Genomic DNA, 15020 nt, shown 5'->3' on the forward strand with positions numbered 1-15020 from the left:
CACAGACATATTATAACACAGCATGTGATATATCCTAAGTTGTGTACTCTGTACAACACCGTGTATTTATATACACACATAGGGCTGTCTGTGTATGTACTGGGCTGGGGGGGGAACAGTTTTCACCTGACTGTATCCTGGATTTTTGTTAACATTTATTGTCTTTTAAATGACATTTCTCCACAAAACACACTATTATACAGGTCAAGATGTCTTTGTATAATTGGAAAAGAGTAAAGTCAGAAGTGAATTTAATGAAAATACAAGTTAATGTTTAATTCCAGTTTCATAGTATGTGTATATATCAACTGAAATTAAACATAGATGCATCGAAGTAACTGCATAGTACGACATTCCTAAATGATCTGTGGATATATATACATCTTATATGAAGACTTCTATGTGCAAACTTTGATGTACATGTATTTTTTTCCTGGAATGTTAATGTACTTGGTAATTTATACTGTGTGTGATGTGTAATCATACTGTACATTTACCTTACAGTTTTGTAACTGCATGTAGTGGTTCTTTCAAATCAATGATTCATATCCTTACAAATTGTATGCAAATACTGTGATGTTATTATTATACTGTTAATATACAGCATGAATAAATTATCTTTTTCTATAAATTTATCTTGATAGAAGCATTCTTTCAAAATCATACAGATGAGACTTTCATTCCACAAGAAAATACCATGCAAACAATAACTGCTATGCCCTTATATTCTGGTTTATGCAAAGAACAACTGTTCCATCCATATCTGCTGACTTATGCACAGAACTGCTCTGCCTTTACCTGCTGCTTATCTATACATCGTCATCATCATCATCATCTCTATTATAAAATAGTTTGTTTCTGATAACTTGACTGACTTTCTGTTAAGCCTCTGGCTCTAAACAAAACTTGGCATGCAAAAATATATATAAAATAATCATAAAAATATGAACGGAAAATCCACTTATTTCATACTTTCAAAATATCTTTCAAATCCAAACGTGTTTACAATAGTTTTCATAGTCTGTGGTTAATGTTGAATACATAAAATACATAAATCGTCAAATTATAGAGAATATGTGTTATTTGAGCACATACATACATGTATAATAATTTAATAATAATATCATTATTGGCTCAGAAGTGAACGTTATGACAGCCTAAGAAAGACAAGAGTAAACATAAGGTCAACTGTAGATGGCACTATACATCACCAAAGTCGATTTCTTCACAAAGGTAAAAAAACGTGAAATTGCAACTGTTTGCAGTCTCAAAACGGATTATTATGTAATAGTTGAAAAACGTCAACTTTCTTTTGATTTCAGTAATAAAACGTGGCTGAGGCAAATCATATTTTAGAAGATTTATATTAGGAAACATGAACTTTTGAGTAGATTCTAGATGATTTTGGATAAATATATAAAATAATCATAAAAATATGAACAGAAAATCCACTTTCTTCATACTCTCAAAATCTTTCGAATCTGACGCGTTTACAATAATTTTCATAGTCTAGTTAATGTTGAATACATAAATAAGGCCAAATGAAAAAAATAGTGTGTTTCTGCTGGATAAGTTATAACCCAAATCAAGAAGTGTATTAGTGCACCAGATAGAGTGGTCCGATATGATTGAGAATGAAATTTGGCTCCAAATAACCGTTGCATACTATGATCACTTACGTGTGATAACTGATCTTCGCCGTGCATCTTTTGTTTCACAGTGGAACACATTGTCATTCTATTTCCGTTGTTACTGCACATGTATATGCAGGGATGCTGTCATTACTCGGGATTAGGAGCAGTTAGTGTGGTGAACATATTGTCTCACTTTTCGCCTTAAATACCAAGAAATTTTGCTATGGTTGAAATGATACTTGGTGTATTTGTAGAAATATAGCTAAAGGGAAATGTAAGGCTGATGTGGTCAAAATCTTGGGTTGTATGTAGTTACCAGTGCTGGTGGTTGCTGGCTATAGTATTGTGATTTGTTGTAACATGTAATACCTTCGTTACATTTTTGAATATTTTCAACTGAATTTTGCATTCTTATTTACCAATTATAACTTCGTATAATATCCGAAATTAGGGGGGGTGATTGTTTGTTGTTTAGTTTTCCCCATGAGGCACACACTGTTTCTCAAAATATACCATTCCTGTGTTTTCATGTCAAGAGGGTTTACAACTGCATTAGGCCTATAAAATCATATTTTTGTACATTTGTCAAATGAAGATTTAGATGATTTCAACACAAGAATACACATTAAAGAGGCATAATCTGATGTCACCATGGATTGTATGCTCCTCAGTGAAGTGAGGAAATAAAGATCAATTGTGCCACTATAGATACATACCAGGGGTAATAATCGTAAAGTATTTTGAGCAGTGTGGGAAAGTGTTATAACCAACATTATTACTATTACAATATGTCAACATGATGTGCTACACATATGATTGTGTGTGACCTTGTCAAAGCTAGGTCAAAGGTCATATGAAGGTCGGAGCCAAAGTGAATAATGATCTTTGTCAAAGCTTTGCACTGCTATAGAAATGTTTAGATATAATAATGTTGGTTTTTTTATATAGCGCTTTCCCACTCCGTGCTCAAAGCGCTTTACAGTTATTACCCCTGGCTCAGATCAGAACGGCACAACGGCCCTTTAGTCATCCTCAACTCCCCGGGGAGCATACAATCCATTGCAGCTATTTAAGCGCATAGGATTAAAGCCTTCACATTGCAACCTACATTCTACCAGGTCCCCAGTTTTACAGCTGGGTTGACTGAGGCACAGTCGTGGTTCAAATCTTGCCCAAGGACTTTAGCCACTCAGAAACAAACAGCAGGCAGCAACGGGGCTCGAACCTGCAACCTGCAGATTCCAAGCTGGTCATGCTAACCATTCACCCATCATGACTCCTCATGCACAAAGTAGCTTTGAACTAAGAGTGTAGCGTTTTTGAATTTATTGGTAACCAAAAAATTACATCACAGAGTCACTTTAGTATCATATATAAATTTCATTTGGGGACTGTACCTGTTGCTCACACAAGATTCAGCATATTTCAGACTTTGGAATAAAATATAAGTAAAGACTAAAAGACAGAAAAATGACAGATTGTGCCTCTCTTTAACCCAACAGTACAATACATCGGATAATGTATGTGTGCAAATATTATACTGACATTTGAACATACTTTTAGTAAAGGTCAATAAAACATGAATAGCTGGGATTTCAGGAAAAAAATGAAAACATTGTAAAAAAAAAAATCAAAAAAAAAGTAGTGGAATTCTGGAATTCTGTCATGTACCATATTAGAATTGAAAATGGTTACTTTCTCCCTGAGCCAATACTACAAATTGTTTCATAGTTTATGTCTTTCAAGAAATTTACAAGATAAGGCAATTCTGGTTGTTCATGTGCAATACCACAATATATTAGTCCCCTGTGGTGCTGTTAGTCATGATTTAGTACAAATACCTCCTGATATTCTTTGTTCACAAAATTAAATTCCTATTGTAAATAGTTCAAGTCTATATTTAAAAAGTTAAAATTTTATATCTATTGTATCTAAACATTTGGAAGACATTTTATTCACATATATTATGAATTGATACTCCTACTTGACAGTGTAATATAGGTAATCATTTTCTATCCTATTTTTGTTACATTTCAAACTAATGTACTCAATTAGCGCATTCACTGAAGTTCTAGACCCATCCCAACATTCCATGGTGACTTGATTACCCTGTTCTTGACTACCGATTACCATGTTTCAGGCTTCTGGATTTACCCAGCATTCCTTAGTGACCTGATTACCATGTTCTTGACTACCGATTACCATGTTTCAGGCTTCTGGATTTACCCAGCATTCCTTAGTGACCTGATTACCCTGTACTTGACAAAATATTATGGTATTCCAGCCTTCTGTATCTGATCTCTGTCCCCTCCCTGCTGTCCATCATCCTGGTGGGAGGAGGGGGGTGGGGAGCTGCTTTTGGCCACCCCAAAGAGCCTGCCAGTGGACATATGCCATTACCAAATCTCCAAGCTAAGAGTGGACAAGATCAGTACATCTCATGATACAACCTACTGCTAAAATGATTATAACATGAGTTATCAATCAGGAAATATTGCCTAGTTTAAATTTGTGTTAGATAAACTAAATGTCAAATGATCTATTAAAGTGTTAGACAATCTAAGTGTCAGACAATCTAAGTGTTAGATCATCTAAGTATTAGATGATCTAAGTGTTAGATGATCTAAGTGTTCAACGATCTAAGTGTTAGATGGCCACCTATTACAGCCTGTATTGCTGTTAATAGCATCTCATCTTAAGACACTATGGCTTATTCTGAGATGCATCACTCTTGTCCACTGAGATTTGTTAATGGCATTTGCCCAGATTCAATGGAGGTGGTCAAAAGTAGAGGGACTCCAGTAGTGAGTCTGGGTAACCAGGACTAAGTCTTTACAAATTCTTGCCCAATGACAGTACCATGTTGTAGTATGTACAATTCTTGTCCCACCTCATCATGCCATATTTATGCTATTCCCTGTAAATTCTTGTCCAATCCCATCATGCCATGCTTTCCTAGTCTTTATATATTCTTGTCCAATCCCAACATTGGCATCGTTTCTTGTCTCATGAGATATTTCTGAACTTTTCCTGTCACAGTCAGAGGAAAGGCATCCACAAAGCAAATATAACGTGGTATTTTGAAATGAGCAATCTGTAAGGTAATGGAAGAAATTGATTTCATAAAAAAATTCATGATGCATCAGGAGAATGAAGATGTAATTTCATAATGTTACGTCAAACTATATTTCATCAGTAACATTGTTTACTACTAAAAAACAGGAAATCGATTGGTTCAGTGATGAATAAATGTGTAGATTTCACTTTAGGCTTTATCTTATCAGGTTAACACGGTTACAACGTTTTCAGACATCTATAACAAAATGTGGCAAAAGAAACATTTACTTACTTGACCCTTGCAGAAGTTTTTGATCTCATCTTCATCAGCAGTTTGTGCAGCTTTTAACTTAATCCAGGCACACAATTCCTCTCCCATTCTCTTATCTGGGATTCCTATCACCTATCACAAATTATTTACATTTTTTTTGGAGATTAATATATTGAAGTGTAAACGACACACATTTGTCATATCAATATTTTATTCTAAATGTCACTTATTCAGACAGCATACACACTGGTTACCTTGGTAACCATATATCCAAGAATGTATCTACAAGTAATTAGAAAGTTAGTCTATTTATTGTAAATCTCATCACACATCTAGTGATTTATTTTAGCACTACAAAACACTAAAATTATTGATATTTTGAATAACTTATAATTATACATATAATCAAAAACATAATGTCCCAAACACAAAGCCAACATCATTCCTACTGTAAGTAATGGTAGAATAGTTTTACGTTTGATACCAAGCAGTGTTTTTGTTATTAAAGAATGGTAGCGGGGGTAAATATGATTACAGGACCTTTCCCACTATATTTTACTGCCTGAGCTTCTCTATCACAATTATATTATCATAACACTGGGAAGTTTACCAAATATTTCTTTTTACTTTACATCTAATTTGTGTCACATGCCAAAATATTTCTTTTCAAAATTTCTGTTATAGTACAATACCACTTATGCAAGTTTTAATACGTTACTCTTTTCATAGTTTCAGCACCCTTGTAAACTAAGTTGTAAAGTTGACCTGCTTGTTTAGGGTATCATTTCAACCTTGTGATATTTAGGTCAAAAAATTTACAATTTTAAAGTAAAAACCAACCTGTACGTCTTCAATCTTTGGATGTTTATACAGAAACTGTTCAATTTCTACAGGATAGATATTTTCACCACCTCTAATAACCAAATCTTTCATACGTCCAACAATTCGTACATATCCATTTTCATCCATTACACCTATGTCACTAAGTATACAAACCAAATCATGTCAATTACAAAAACACTACATACAATATATCAACATAGAATATAGGTATAAAGTACATGACACATCCACAGCAAAATCCCCCCCCCCCCCATACACCTTAGATTTTTTTTACATTGACAAAATTTCAGAAATGACCATGTGTTTTGTCTGTAAGAAGTCAAAGGGGTATGGGTCCACTTCTTTTAAGTTTACTTAATCTTTTTGAATAAGACATAGGTATGTTTTCTGATACTTTGTTCCTGTCTGTTTGTTTCGTTGTAAATGGATAATTTATCAAATACCGACAACTTGAACAAAATCACCAATCAATTCTTGATCACAAAAATGACCATTTGTGTTTTAAAAAACACTAGAATTCATGTACATGTAGTTTGGCAGCCATCTTTGCAGCCATTTTTGATTTGTAGTTTGGCAGCCATCTTTGATTTGTAGTTTGGCAGCCATCTTTGATTTGAGATAATCTTTTCCTATAAGTTCACTTGTTTTATCAGACATGTACATACCCAGTATGAAACCACCTATCTTTTCCTATAACTTCACTTGTTTTTTTCTCATCTTCCCAGTATTCTAACATGGTAGTAAAACCTCTGGTGCACAATTCACCTGGCGTTCCCACAGCAATGACTTCACCAGTTGCTGAATCAATTATTTTAGCCTGTGACAAAAAAAAAAGACTTTTTCTAAAGCATGAAAATTTACAAATCTAAAAAAAGTTCAGGATAATGTCGATACTGTAGTTGTATGTTTTCTGGTTATTATAGCTATATGCATGCAAAAGTTTTTTCCACAGAAAAATGTCCTGAAAACATACTTTACGTGTTGTCATATTTCTATATTCATCTGTCATAAAAGGTGTCAACAACAGTTGCACTGAAAACAGTGGGTCAACCAGAGGAGTTACATACAAGTAGTGTCTACTTTCTCCTTGCACTGTCTGCCAAATTAAAGTGAGTCTGACATGTCCTAAATTACCATTCTGCTAAATTTTTCATGCACCAAAATATTAAAATACACAAGTCTACAGTACAGTGCTAGACAGTTGAATGTAAAATATTGTAAATATTGCAACTGTGCTAAAAATTGTTTGAAACCTTAAGTAATAAGATAACAAGCTACCTATCAGTTTTGAGCAATTTTTATCATCTGATCAGGAATGGATTATCAACCAGGATAGATCAAACCATCAATACTGATTCTCTAACTTAAACTGCTTGTGATTTACTAACTGAGATGTAATAATATACAATACCTACCTCATTATGAGCTATAGGTTTGCCAATCGTTGAAACTCTTAATTCGATTGGATCATCTCGTTTACTCTGGAATGTAACTGGACTTGTTTCTGTCAATCCATAACATATCTATCACAATACACAATCAAAATACAAGTCAGTCTCTGATATATGTTAAAATAGTTTCATTCACTGAGTAGAATTCTCAACAAAACTTAATTTCATCAATCAACAGTGCAATAAAATATCAGGATTCCAATATTTTGACAGTCATCTTCACCTGGGAATGAGGCCATGACCTAAAAAAGGTCACGACCTCAAGCCTAAGGTTGTATAAGTGTTAGAACTTGTTCCCCCGAGGTCTCCTCCTGTAGCAATGGTAGCTACAGATCTGATAGAGTGTATCCATTATTCCTGTTTAGCATTCTTCCTCTTAATTTCATATGTATTGACAGAAAAGTACTTGAGTCAATACATATGAAATTGGGGGCCTCTACTACGAGACCTCAAAGACAATAGTCTAGGTTACCCAGACTCCCACTGCTGGGGTCCTATTACAAGCCCACACAGACAATAGTCTTGGTTACCCAGACTTTCACTGCTGGGGTTCTATTACAAGCCCACACAGACAATAGTCTTGGTTACCCAGACTCCCACTGCTGGGGTCCTATTACAAGCCCACACAGACAATAGTCTTGGTTACCCAGACTCCCACTGCTGGGGGTTCTATTACAAACCCACACAGACAATAGTCTTGGTTACCCAGACTCCCACTGCTGGGGGTTCTATTACAAGCCCACACAGACAATAGTCTTGGTTACCCAGACTCCCACTGCTGGGGTCCTATTACAAGCCCACACAGACAATAGTCTTGGTTACCCAGACTCCCACTGCTGGGGGTTCTATTACAAACCCACACAGACAATAGTCTTGGTTACCCAGACTCCCACTGCTGGGGTCCTATTACAAGCCCACACAGACAAGAGTCTGGGGAAACATAATCCCAAGTGGAAGTCATGCAGTACATTTCTTGCAAGTCATGAAGGATGGGCTTACGAGGCACTTTCATCATAATTAAGATGTATTGGTCACTTGAGATATGCAAACTGGTCGCAAAAGCGCCTAAATCTTTTTGAGAGCAATGTTAGACGTGAAATATTCCCCTGAATGCACTGCCTTGGAAGACAGATCTGGTGTGGAAGAATTGGGATTACATTTCCCAAGACTCTCGCCTGATTGGTCTCATAGTAGAGCCCCTGGTAGTGAGAGTCTGGGTAACCAAGACTGGGTGGTCTCATAGTAGAGTCCCCAGTGGTGAGAGTCTGGGTAACCAAGACTGGGTGGTCTCACAGCAGTATGAGTCTGGGTAACTGAGCCTATACATTATATTGTGTGAAATGTTTTGTACTTACAGTGACCTCTTTCATGTTCATTTTATTGTTGACTTGTTTCATAGTTTCTATTGGACAAGGTGATCCTGCCATTACACCAGTTATTAAACTAGACATGTCATATTTATCAAAGTCTTCATGATGCAGCATATCAATAAACATGGTAGGAGTTCCATACTGAGATGTACATCTGTAGTGTAGGAAATGAATAAAAACAAATGAAGACCAGAAAACACAAGTTGAGGGCAGTATTAATCAGGCTGAAGAACAATCTGTTAAGTGCACCAATGTAGTTATGGAATACCTTTCACAGTGATAATAAATACAAACAAATACACCAAAAAAAACAGAAGTTGAGGGCAGTATTGATCATATTAAACAATCTTTGAAGCACCCCATGTTGTTATACTAAATAAAAACAAATGTAGCCTTAATATCATAATTTTGGTCATGTTGCTGAACAATCTGAGTACACCTTGTTGTAATAATGAATAAAAACAAATGAAGCCTAAAAGCTCATGCTGAGGGCAGTATTAATCATGTGGCTGAAGTACTGCTATACTGCACATGTGAAGTACATTCATTTGTGTTGCAATAAAATTCATAAAAACAAATGAAGCCAAAAATCCAATGGTTGGGGGCAGTATTTCTTATGGTGGGCATAGTAGAAGTATCATACTATACTATGAACCACACCTGTTGTAAAGCCAATGGTTGAGGCCCAGTTTGAGGGCAGTATTTCACATTTGGGTGAAAATGGCCTAATTTCTATAGTTGGTGTTTCCATGGCCATGAGTGAAGAAGACCAAGAATATTCAATATATCATGTTTTTTATCTTCTATGTAAAATGTCAAATTCTGGGTTTTGTGAGTTAACATTAAAATCTATAAATAAATCTGACTTTAATAGTGTCACTGTCTCTTCCAGTCTACAGATTTAGATACCTCTATATATTGTAACATTTCTTTACACAGAGACAATCCATAATATACATTTAGTATGTCACATTTCTGGCATTCAATATAACCCTAACACATTCTGTAACAGCCACCATAAGGATGGGATTATACTGAAATATCTTGTCTTACCTTTCACTTTCTATAGCTTGTAAAGCTGCCAATGGTTCAAAACTTGGTGATGGATAGACAGCTGTAGAACCAAACACCATGCTGGCTAAACCTCCAACGATCATCCCAAAACAATGATATAATGGCACTGGTATACTAATGACATGGTCCTGGCAGTGGAGGAAAGACATACAAACAATAAATGGTACTGTATACTAATCACATGGTCCTGGCAGTGGAGGAAAGACATACAAACAATAAATGGTACTGGTATACTAATGACATGGTCCTGGCAGTGGAGGAAAGACATACAAACAATAAATGGTACTGGTATACTAATGACATGGTCCTGGCAGTGGAGGAAAGACATACAAACAATAAATGGTACTGGTGTACTAATGACATGGTCCTGGCAGTGGAGGAAAGACATACAAACAATAAATGGTACTGGTATACTAATGACATGGTCCTGGCAGTGGAGGAAAGACATACAAACAATAAATGGTACTGGTGTACTAATGACATGGTCCTGGCAGTGGAGGAAAGACATACAAACAATAAATGGTACTGGTATACTAATGACATGGTCCTGGCAGTGGAGGAAAGACATTATTACAAAAAATGATATAAAGCCACTGGTACATAAAATCCTGTGTTCTTGGCAGTGGAGGAAAGACACAAAAACAATTATATACCATCTTTAAATTAAAGTAATATCATAGGCAAGCACTGCTGTAATATATCAGCTTTTTTCAAGTTTTTTTTACATGGATCACCCAACCGCTCTATTACTAAAACGGTCTCTAATGTCAACAATCTTACAATGATTCATTTCTCTGTTACCAGTTTTTAACTTTCAACTTTATTTAACTTTGACTTACACTAGTATCGTAGCCCAACGTCCTGCCAACAGTGTCAGCATTATTGACAATGTTATGATGACTTAAGGTAACTCCCTTGGGATTGCCAGTTGTACCCTGCATAACAAGAACACAAACATGTACATATGATAGGTCAGAACTGAGTATTGATTGGTTCACAGACATGTCAAGGTATACTTACTGATGTAAACTGGTTAGTGATTGGCCAATTGACAGACTAAGGTAGACTTACTTATGTAAACTGGCTAGTAATTGGTCAACAGACATGTCAAGGTATACTTACTGATGTAAACTGGTTATTGATTGGCCAATTGAGAGGTTAAGGTATACTTTAATAGTGATGTAAACTGGTTAGTGATTGGCCAATTGACAGACCAAGGTAGACTTACTTATGTAAACTGGATAGTGACAGGTGAAGTTACATCAACTGATCTAAATTAAATGGTGATCAGCCAATGGATAGGTCATTGCTTACTTACAGATGTAAACTGAATAGTGATTGGCCCAATGACAGGTGATGGTATACTTACAGATGTAAACTGAATGTTGATTGGGTCATCAAACTGAAGATCGTCTTGGCATTCTTCTACTTGAATGAAATGTTGTTTAGAGGGTGCTTCCATGACATCATCAAACATATAGGCCCCTGGGAAATGACCCTTACCTAACATGATGACTGATTTCAACTCAGGTAAGCTGAAATAAAAACACAAAGCAAAGTGTAAGGTAGATAAAACTATATCTCTATTTTCTAAAATTTAATTTGATAATTATTTGATGGTAAATCTTCAAATAACATGGAAAAAGTAAATATTTGGAGTAGAGTGAGTAACTACTGTAGATTCTCCTGAATTTCTCAGTTTACTTGGACTCAAAACTAACTTGCCACCCTTGTGTCAGAAATGGACTTGGAAAGAACAAAATGTGTGATTGCTACATACTTTGGACTCTGTATTTCTCCGGGATGAGATTTCTGGACCTCTGGACAGATTTCACACAGCATTGACCAATAATCCTGAGTCTTGAAGTTCTGATCTGAAATGAGTGCTTTACAACCAACCTGGAAAATAAATGAATTGTTTATAAATAATTACAATCATTGTAAAGATTATAACTTTGTTTGCTTATTGTCTATACTGTCTTATAGCTGACAACATTACAAGTAAATATCATCACTGAAAAATACACACAAACGAAAACAATTGCCATGGAGATACAAGCCTTCAGCTGGAAAATAATCATGACGAGTGTTTTGTCACTACTCATCGACAACTCACAGTGACAAATAATACTTTTATGTTACTTGTATTTTCATATACGCAATGAAAAATAGTGAGAAATGAATTATTAATGTTACCTTTCTCAGAGCATATTCTAATTCCATTGGTCTGTAGGCAGGATTGATATTAACTTGAAGAGCCCCGATACGCGCTGTTGCATATTGTGTCAGCACCCATTCCAGTCTATTTGGTGACCACATTCCAACACGATCCCCTCTCTTGATTCCAATGGCTAGCAATCCAGCAGCAAGTCTATCCACCTAAGGTAAAATTCATCATTCTATCAATGATTGGACTATCAATCCGTCAGCCTTACAAACGTGAGACTTTACCACTTTTTAAGAACTATATCTACTAATTGTTGCACCTTGTCTGCAGCTTCTTTATAACTTACAGTCAGTCTACCACTTCATTGTGTTAAAATAAACTTTCTTTTTGATCAGTTACTTGAAATAATATCAATAAAGTTATCTTTCTATCTTTTTTTTTGCTATATGACTGCATGTAGATATATAAATTTGAAATAATTTAATAAAGAGATTTTGATGTCATAATTGTATCACAACCTCAGTTGTTGTACCTATTTGCTATTTTAATGTAATATTTACAAGTTGTAAAATTAACAAAACTTTTACTGAAAACAGTTCAATCCTTCTGATTCAGTGAAATATCTCTTTACTAATAGTCAATTTTCCGGTTCCAAGATGCATTGCCCTAGAGGACGTCACTTATGTTGTTACTTTTAGTCTTGTTTTGTCTTTGTTATATTTGAAATAACATTTTTATTTGGAAATTATGGAACGACATGTTGTCCTCTTTGATTATGAGTGATTTTATAGAACAAAGACTAAATGCCATCAATGACAGAGGAGGAATTTTACTGGTGAACACAGGCTACGGTCAGGTGACAACCATCCCCCTGAGTAACGCATGTAAACCTCTCAGCACGTACACAATACATGGCATTGTATGGAGAGACACGCATTGCATCTTGGAACCAGCAAGAGGTTTATTGCTGAGTGATACTGTGTACAATGGCTTGATGTCTGTATGTAGACAGGTAAGAAGCAAGCCTGATTACTTAGTAGTCAACTAACTGTAAATCAATAAGGGTACGCTTTTTATTTACAGTTAGTTAACTAAGTGATCACTTGACAATATGTAACATAATTCAGGAAATACAATAACATATATTACATATTATAAAAATATCATTCCAGTGATTAAAATATTTACATTCCAGCTATAATAAATATTGTGGGTTTTTTTATTTCAAAGTTGTAATAATTGATCCAAAAACATCTGAAAGATATTAATCTCTCCATCTTAATCCATAAAGTACGTTTCTCAATCTAACAATTTACTTGTATATTGCTCCAAAAGTGAATTCCTTTATTACTTGAATGCTGACATTACCTCTTCTTTCAACTGTGTGTATGTCTTCTTAATTCCATCTCTACAGAACACTACAGCAGTCTTATCTGGATATTTTTCTGTTGTTGATTCTATAATTTTACCAATGGTCTGCCCAACCAATGGTGTACTTCCAACTGTGTGTGCATAGCTCTTGATGTATTGATTCTGTGGACTGTATAGGGTATATGTGTTATGACAGAACATTTATCACTATGATTTATAATATACACTTGATAACTTGACTGTATCATTCTATATCACACTGGCCAAGTTGTAAACATTCCAACAGAAAATACATGATTTTTAACCACTACACTATTAGAAATTCGTAACACTTTAACCACTACACTATTAGAAATTCTTAACATCAGTTGAAAACTAAATATACATGTACCTAAAATATATATGATAAAACGACTTGTCCTTCAGACTAATATTGAAGAATTATCTATTCATTTGTCAATCAATGGTCATGATTAATATTACATAACAACACACGTTACATCCGTGGGTGCATCGGTCCGTACAACTTGTATTGTAGCTTGATTTATATCAGTCAAGTGACTAAGGTATTTCTCAGACCGCTGTATGGTTTGTGCCTTTCTCAGGTTGAAGTTTTAGTGATTGCCTTCAGCCTAGTCATTCAAACGGGTGGTCACTAGTCTAGTTCCTGACGACAGTATTCCGATTTTACACTATGTTATCTATCTATCTGTCTGTCTAAAATCGGAATACGGTAGAACGAGACAGTCACAAACTTACCAACTGTTGGTGAAGTTACGTCTCGGCGTTGCAGTGCATGGTAAACTTCTGAGAATAATATCTTTCACTTTCCGATTTAAACGACCTACAGCAATACTTGCAGTCATTAATTTCATGTTGGATAGCTAGTCATCAATAGCAGGACCTAAATGTCGGCACAGTACAGAGAGATCGGTGTGGTACTGGATACTAGTTGTGTACAACGATCAGCTGGCACGTCAAGGGGTTGTCCCTTTCCTCTCCTCCCAGTGTCGACGAGGGCTCCCCTCTGTCCAAGCCAAAAACCTCTTGTTCCGATGTTGTGATTGACATGTTCCGCTGCCATACACAATGTAGCCAGGAAGGCAGGCCAAGGTCAGACCCACATACCAATATGGGGAAAACGAACATTTTAATATTTGAAGACAGTTCTAACTCAGACCACTAGAGTGGTTTCAGTTATGAAGAAAAAAAGGAGCGAGTCTAGATCTGGACAGACAATATAATGAGGTCAAATATAAGTTTACATGTTTTCAAAAACGCCATACTTTACTTCTTCCAGTCTCGTAATTTTACGACCCACGAAATCATCTTAGAGTGGCCCAATTTTTATCTTACCTTCAGAATTGTTATTTATGTTTACAGTAACATTATGATTTTAAAAACAGCAAAATATATCAATAAAGTTGATTTTTTATGTGGCTAATTTTAACTGTACTATTATGACTGGATTATGTCATTGTTACAGCTATCTGACTAACAAACACAGTGCAATGATGTACTCAATTAAGCCGTGTTCAATTTGTAAACACAGTAAAAAGAGCACTCAATTAAGCCGTGTCAAATTTGTGCTTTAGATTAGGACAGACAGACGACATTTATCACAGTATTGACAGTCGTTATTAAAATGGAATGAGATAACGCCATGCTTTTACTCATGTTTTATCATCATTTGAGATGACAGGGACACGACAGACGAACTGTCAATCACCATGAGAACCTGCAACAACGGTGATAAATGTTTGGAAAAACGAAAGTGTTAAT

General features: G+C 35.4%; 1 protein-coding gene across 1 annotated transcript; it reads right to left on the minus strand.

Moving 5' to 3' along the window:
- Positions 1-3024: 3024 nt before the first annotated feature.
- On the minus strand, positions 3025-14202 carry LOC144438819 (medium-chain acyl-CoA ligase ACSF2, mitochondrial-like). Its single transcript, XM_078127999.1, has 13 exons — positions 13998-14202; positions 13236-13407; positions 11897-12079; positions 11481-11599; positions 11070-11235; positions 10540-10635; positions 9680-9828; positions 8612-8780; positions 7221-7328; positions 6471-6622; positions 5803-5944; positions 4984-5094; positions 3025-4728 (listed from the first exon to the last, which is right to left on the minus strand). Exons 1-13 carry the CDS (start codon positions 14111-14113, stop codon positions 4597-4599), a joined length of 1815 nt encoding a protein of 604 aa, XP_077984125.1. The 5' UTR covers positions 14114-14202; the 3' UTR covers positions 3025-4596.
- Positions 14203-15020: the final 818 nt, after the last annotated feature.

This window comes from Glandiceps talaboti, chromosome 8 (assembly GCF_964340395.1).
Source record: "Glandiceps talaboti chromosome 8, keGlaTala1.1, whole genome shotgun sequence".
In the NCBI taxonomy this organism is placed as follows: domain Eukaryota; kingdom Metazoa; phylum Hemichordata; class Enteropneusta; family Spengelidae; genus Glandiceps; species Glandiceps talaboti.